Here is a 7,483-nt window from a genome sequence, read left to right as displayed (position 1 = left end):
CCGGCCCCAGTTAAGCGGAAGAAGATGAATGGATGGATGGATGGACAACTTCAGCTTCTGATGCTAGGTAGAATAAGCAGAAAGTTAGTGAACGGAGCTTGTTGGCTACCTCCCCCATTAACTATACATACCCATTACTGTATTTCTAAATCCAAGTTATCAAGTTTTAAACAAGCTTTAAAATCCAGTGATATTTTTATTTTGTTGTTTCAAACTATTAACTTCTGGTGCTAGGCAGAATAAAAAGAAAGTCTTATTGGCTAATTGGTTACCTTCTATATTACCAATACACACCCATGGTATTATAATTTATTAGTGTAGTTGTAAAACCAAGTTCTCATTTTTTAAATGTTGTAGCAAAAAGTAAATATAGTACAGAGACTTAAAATCCTATAAAGAGATATATTTTTTAATTTAGCAATATCAAGCTAATAACTTCTGTTGCTAGTTGAAGGTTAACTGCCTTCCTCATTACCTGTACTGACCCAATTATAATATGCATATTAATTTCTTAATGTAGTTCTAAATCCAAGTTGTCATTTTTTAATTCAGTAGCAAAAATTAGATATAGTACAGAATCTTAAAATCCCATAAGTTATATGTTTCATTGATCTGCTATATTAGGTTACATTTTGGTGTCATTATGCAAATAAAGTAGTGTACTACACATTACTGATTACTTTTTAAAAATTATTAAATAAATGCAGTATTTTACTCAATTACTCCCCAGAAAATGTAACTCATTACTCGTAGCATTACTTTGTAGCATGGGCTGAAATGCATTCTCACATAATTACCAGTTACCGAGTTAAACCTAAAGACTTCAAAACAGTCTCTGTCTGCAGGGCTGAGGTCAGCAAACGCCCAGTTCAACATCACTCTGGATTCTTTGTGGGAGCATGCTGTGTGTGCAGATGTTTGCAAAGAGCTGAAGTTGTGTTAACAGCAGAATGTAGTTGTTACTATCCTCAAGCCAGTTTGCACTTTACCAACATACTCATGTCCTTTTGTGCAATAAAGGTCAAATTTATGTGCATATGCATACGACTCAAAAGTTGTAGATAAGATGTGAGCAGTGTCTTGGTAGCTTCTTGTCTGTAAGACTTATTTAACTGGTACAACATTTTTTAAATTATTATTATTGTTTTTATTAATCTTGTGTTAATGACAAGCAAATAAATAATAATCACCTTACAGGGATTGAGGGGCTATATCGCTCTTAGTTCAGTCAGCATTTACCAAGCCGGCTGCAGTGGTGGAGAAATATTCAGTATTTTACTAAATAACAGCAATGCCACAGTGTAAAAATAGTAGAGAGTAAATGTCAAGCACTGTACATTCCAGTGAGTATTATTAGCTGCATTTTCCTACAGTTTTGAAATTAAAAGCCTCCTGAATTCATAAAATGTCAGTAATGTTGCAGTATATAATTGGATAATGATTACCTCTGCATTAGTGCTGAAGTGTCACTGATTGCTTTGGTTAGTCCAGTTAAAGCTCATATTTTTGCATCATATTTACACTGCTTCAGAGGGCGGTTTATAGCACAGCGTCATATCTTGTGAGCTCATCATCAATTTTGTATGACGAATTTGCTCAATATAAAGTGTGAAATGCCGTGAAATGGGAACACTTCCACGATCACGTGTAATTAGCTTCTGGACACTAACGGGATTTAATTACTTTTGGCAACATCATAATGCACTTATGTGCAATATGGTGTAGCACACTGATTGCAGCTCAGAAAACAGATCTGATAAGCCAGCGAACAGAAGCATGACACAGCTCGGTCTTCGTTTAATCACCTCAGCGTGAACAAAAGCCATTCTTCTTTCCTGGAAGAAACTTTGCTTAAATACTCGTGTTTTCGGGAGTGAAATCCACCAAATATTGTCCCTGTGTTATCAGTGCAGCAGATTTTATCAGCAAATGTCAGAAAATGTTAGTCTTGGTATCTACATAATTGTGGCTCCACAAATTTGAAAGATAAAATCATCAGTTTTTTGCATTTCGTGGGGATGTTTATGTAGAGTTTGACTTGTAAAGCTATTTTAAATATATGCCATAAGTGACCTTGTGCACTCTGTCCGTGCCTCGCCTCACCAGACAATAAGCTAGAAAATGGAAGTGGCAAATATCTTCAGTCCAATATCTGTAAATGCAAACAGCCTGCACTGAAGGTCTGGTGATTTAACAAGGAGGGGCGATCAGAGTACCGTCAGACAGGAGTTTATTCCACCGTCTAAATTTTGGGTTTATTTGTGCCACATTCAGCCCATTAACAATATAACTCAGAGGCATTCACGTCAAACCAAATGACACCTATTTACCTCATTGACTCTGGTTATTGAATATCAGACCATTTCACTAAAGTAATAATCACAGTGCGTAATAAAAAAATAAGTAATAGGAGCAGCATTGCTTCATTGCACCACCTCCCTGTAGTGTCATCTTTACAACATTTTGAGGTTTTATGAGCTGAGAGAGAAGGCTGGAAACCTTCATATAGTACTTTTAAATCTCTCAAATAAAAATAAAACACACACACACACTTGCCAAAAACCACCTGAAACACATTCGGGCCACATAACTGATCCAGCCCCGTGTGGTACTGCTGACGTGGAGCGCAAGCGTCCAGCTTTATTCGTGGTACAGAAATCTTTTATTTTGAAAGTCTTTTTTCTCTGTGCTAAGTTTCTGTTTATGCACACTCACGGCAGGTGACTTTCAAAGAACCCACACCATTAGCTTTGTTTGGATCTTCTTCTTTTTCCCCTTTTCTGGCCAACACTCTGTGAAACTTTCCGGGCACCAGCTCCCTGGAGACTTCTTTTGTTCTCCAATCGGCTGCTCGGATAATCTTAGGTCATAGCCACATATTTTACAGGCAGAAAACCTAAGAGAGATGACAAGAGCAGGATGTTTTTCCCCCTCCTAGCCTCTATTCAGCTCTGGCACGCAAAGCCCAACCTAAGCAGAATGAGTAAGTGGAGAGCATCATGACACAGTTTTGAAAAAGATGAGAGGAGGATTATTACACTGAGCCAGTGAAGTACTTCTTAAAGTTTGTTCATCACAGAGTGCTCGTCAAAGTGCCCCTAGAAAGACATTCAGCCGCGGATGCTCATTTGAGGGGATTTAATTCGAAGGAAAAGGAAGCATTTCGATTCAATTTTCCACAGACATGCGTTGTCCAAAGGTGAGCACGTAATAATGACAGCCAGATCTGTCATTTGTCTTCTCTCTGTTCTTGCTGTTAAGTGAAATGAGTAATAGTGTGGTTGAAAAGCTTTTCAATCTCCAGGGAGGATCCATGCTGAGAAACGATGCAGTTATTTGTGTGGTTGGAGATAGTATATAATTTCAAGACCAATCACATGGAATCATATGGGAAGCAGCTCTGCACAGTTTGAACCCTTTAAATTGGTTAAAATGAGTTACTGCGTTGGGGCTGTATCGCATCCGGACAGCCGGTCTGATCCCCTGAATTGAGAGATTTTGTGTCATTTATCTGCCTGTTACTTCAAAAATCAAGGAAAGTGAAGCGCATTCAGGCTCAGACTGCCTGAGACGCCCCTGCTTCCTCCTGAACCTCACATGCTCATTATCAGCATTACCATAATCTATTGTGTCACTCACAAAAGCTTTGCTATAAAAGGAAATTCCACAGATTTTACATATCAAACTCAGGCGGCTCATGAGGTCTCAGCAGCCAGCTGCAAGAGCTGACTCCAGAGAAAAACTATCCAGAGGCTAAAAAAAATACCCCTGATGATGTCATAATGATGTCACCAGAGTTATGTCAGATTGGGTGGTCAGGTAGCCTGATGGGGTGGAGTAACTTTTGATGAAGGCAGAACAAATCCAAGTTTGCAGCTGCTTTCTGGATCCTGTGTGTTTGAAGCTCTTGATTGTTAGACTTTACTCGTTTTTTAAAATAATGTCTTTCTTTCTCTTTAGTCACCCTGCTCTTTGGAGTGCAACACTAATGCATTACTTAAGTGTGGCTAAACATAAGGTCAGGAGCAAGAATCGGCCAGCAAAGTCTGAAATCTGGCCCACTGTAAGCCTTTGGTTTAGGAGGGGATAGATTTTAGACTTTTAACTGTAGTTTTATCCTACTGAGAAAGACCTTCATATAAAGTAATTAAGGAACAAATAAACTGTAACAGTTAAAACACATATGTTCACACAGAAATGTGTGTGCTTTTTTGTGGTAACAATTACGACATCATTTATTTTATCGTGCGTAAAAACTAAAATTGCACTTGGATGGGATTAAACGTGCAAAGGAGAGTTTCGCTGTAAAATCATCCACGCTTTGACGTGAAAAGATGTGACTCCTTTTGGAGCCTTTTCTCAGGTGTTTACCCAGCGGATTACATGAATTCTCGTGAATTTATAAAATTACCGTTTGGATTGACGTGCGTGACACTTTTTCTAATTACGCTCCACCAGCTATCCTCAGAGTCTGGAGGAGGTCTGCCCGCAACCTTTAAGCTCGAAGTTTAGAGTGAACACACCAGCACAAATTCTAAACTGCCAGCAGCTCCATGACGTCAGGTGAGGTTAAATACAGTTTATTCACAGGTAAAAACGTTAACAGCAAACATTCAGAACACAAACTCTGCTTTTTGTTATATTAGCAAGCTGTTGCGTTTTATGGGCCTTGATCTGCCTGCACTGTCTGGGCCTGGATGATGTGTTTATCTACATCAGTCTGATTGGTGATGTTCAACATAAGCTAACAGGCAGAGGTAAAAGAAAAGTGAGAAGGAATGAGGCGAAAACAAAATCCACTCCGCCGTCCTCCTGTGTAACTTACTGCTTTTTGTTGGGTTGTTGGAGGAGGAAGAGGAAGGGGGATTTTTTTTAAAGCGTAAAGTCATTGATTGTCACAGCAGAGAGAAGCGCTGCCGGGGCTGCTCCAGAGCGGCTATGTGTTGCATGCCTCAGCGGGGAAAATGTCTTCGTATGCGGGTGGCAGTTCACTGGGGAGCGGGTAGGAGAAAGGGAAGCAATGATTGAGCTCCGGGTCCGTGGGCGAGTATCCCGGCAGCTCGATTGACGGGTGTCCCCCGCACTGCACTTCTGCACCTGTCTCGTCAAACACACTAAAAACACCCAGGTTGATGTAAGACACCGGCTGGAAATCCGCCGAGGAGCAGTCCCGCTCCTCGCTGAAGATGATCGCCCCGGCGCTCTGCCTCTGACACTGTCTGCTCCTAGAAAACTGCGCTGTTTTGTACCTTTTGATGATCACCAGGTTGATGAGCCCGAGGAGGCACTCCAACGTGCTGAGAACAGTGGAGATGACCAAACTCCGCTGGTAATCCCTCAGCTGCTCGCAGGCAGGGTTCAGCACCACAGAGTGGAAGCAGTAATGGGAATATTTCCTCTCCACCAGAGAAGCCGTGTCCCCGTCCACCACCGCGCCAGAGAAGGCGGTGAGGACCCCCAACAAGAAGACCACAACACCGAGGAGAAAGAAATTCCTGCAGCCGGGCTTGTCCGTGCAACACACCAGCGCGGTTCCCAGCATGACTTGCCCGATTCCCACAAGTAGCCCGGAGTAGAAAGCCCCGGCCGTGGAGCCGAGGTGGAAATGCGCTTTCACCGTAGATCCCAACGAGACGCATCTTAATCCAACGACAACTTCGCTCAGGGCGCACACGAAGAGGAGGGTGCTGGAGAGGACGGTGCACAGTCCTTTCCCACTCAACTTCATTATATTCCACCTCTGCCGCTCTCGATCCCTCTCCCCCGCTCTTCATCCTCCTGCGTCCTCTCCTCCGTCTCCTCTGGAAGCACTCTCACATCGGGACATCATCTGCCGGTGACTCCTCCGGTTCAGAGCGGGCGATCCTCGCCGCTGCGGCGTCTCTCTCGCATGCCCGCCGCTTTACAGGAATATATAAATAATTAATGACAAGAACGCATTCCTCACTGCACTTATTGATAATCCATACAGCCAATGATCGCGTTACCCAAGATCAGCTTTAGCCGCCCATCTCACTCCCGAGCAAAAGTTTTTTTTATGTTGCTTTTCCTTTTTCCTCCTGAGGAGAGAGTGCAGTCCGCCAAGTCTCCGGCTTGAATGCCGTGTGCGGGGTTTTGTGGCAGAGAAGGAGGCGGCTGCTACAGCCGGAGATGCTCGAGCGTCCTGTTGACCAATGACCCGCAGGCCCCAAGAACACTCCTACAGGGGCTATAAGTGTGCCTGAGGTGCCACGTAGAGACTTTACAGTGACGTTGTGTTAAATGGAAAGGCGAGTGAGCGACTTTTGGTGGGTGATCAAAACAATTGTGAGCGCGACTGGTGTTCGGGAACATGAAATGATTTCTTTTTTCTTTTTTTATACACTTCAAACCTTCAGGCTCGTAGTCAGTTCAGTTCTGCAGGAGTGACTGCGAGGTGAGGAATTTAATTTAGGCGAGCGGTAACCTGTGTTCCTGTTGTTAAACTGATTTTTGGCGGAAACAAAATAATCCTTAATATGAGCTAAATAAAAATAACGAAAAGCCCACCAGGTCTCTGTTTCTCTTAGGACTTGTTTTTGTCAGGCAGATCTTTCTGGAAATCACAAATCATCAAGCATCAGTAAGACGAGAGGAGCTGAGCGAGGCTGTGCGCTGTCCGCGGTGCTGAAACATCCAAATCTGGAGGCCAGACGGCCGCTGATTGGAGTCCACGGCATCTCTCCTCACATTTCTAATGGATCTTTAAAACTATAAACGTCTCGTATTTTATTGGTGGTTGAGACAGGCTCCAGACCTGACCATAGACAACCTTTACAGGAGTGTTGCAGGGTGGATAACTGGTTAGAGGCAGCATTTCAGTCTTAAAACAAATGTAGAAAGACATACTGTATGAGTCATCCAAAGTCCATGCTGCAATGCCCAACAGAAGCTACAGCCCACAGTGTAAAAGTAAATGTTTGAGTGTGAAGTCTAATAGAGTTCATAGCCATTATAAATAGAGCAGGCAGCTGAAAGAGACATTCTTTTAATTCATATGTTGAAAATATGTTAAGAAAATCTTTAAGAGATTTATTTGTTTGTGTGTGTGTGTGTGTGTGTGTGTGTGTGTGTGTGATCATGAGGAGGACGTAAACCAGATTTCATGATAACGAATCCAAATATATGCTGAGTCATTTTTATTACCTAAAACCCAAAAACATTTTTGGCACTAAAGCGTGGAGATATGACACCACTGTGGTCACTAAGATTGATCATCTTTGTCATCCATGAGCAAAGTAAATATCACAACAGAATTTCATGCCAATGGCATTTGAGGCGTTTTGGGAGCAAAGTGGCCGAGTGACATTCATTTAGTGAAAACAAATTGGTGTCATTGAATCGGAGCTGGCTAATAATGAAATGTAAAAAAAAAAAGAAGAAAAAAAAATCTTGAAAAAGTTCAAGGATATGCAAAATGATTCAACTGTGTGACCTGCTGTAAAAACATTGCCGGTTCTTGGAG

The 7,483-nt window shown here is 42.2% G+C and overlaps 1 protein-coding gene across 1 annotated transcript; it reads right to left on the bottom strand.

The window, feature by feature from the left end:
* Positions 1 to 4,866: 4,866 nt before the first annotated feature.
* On the bottom strand, positions 4,867 to 6,722 carry tmem271 (transmembrane protein 271). Its single transcript, XM_005456328.4, has 2 exons — positions 5,988 to 6,722; positions 4,867 to 5,900 (listed from the first exon to the last, which is right to left on the bottom strand). The coding sequence occupies exon 2, from the start codon at positions 5,726 to 5,728 to the stop codon at positions 4,937 to 4,939; it is 792 nt and encodes a 263-aa protein (XP_005456385.1). The 5' UTR covers positions 5,729 to 5,900; positions 5,988 to 6,722; the 3' UTR covers positions 4,867 to 4,936.
* Between the last annotated feature and the right edge of the window lie 761 nt (positions 6,723 to 7,483).

The sequence above is a fragment of the Oreochromis niloticus genome, linkage group LG2, assembly GCF_001858045.2.
Source record: "Oreochromis niloticus isolate F11D_XX linkage group LG2, O_niloticus_UMD_NMBU, whole genome shotgun sequence".
Taxonomy (NCBI): Eukaryota; Metazoa; Chordata; class Actinopteri; order Cichliformes; family Cichlidae; genus Oreochromis; species Oreochromis niloticus.
The sequence above is the reverse complement of the archived record's forward strand: the minus strand, read 5'-3'. Positions and strand labels throughout refer to the sequence as shown.

Bases quoted from the DNA above. Each gene is read 5' to 3' on its own strand.
- tmem271 (XM_005456328.4), bottom strand. From the start codon at position 5,728: ATGAAGTTGAGTGGGAAAGGACTGTGCACCGTCCTCTCCAGCACCCTC.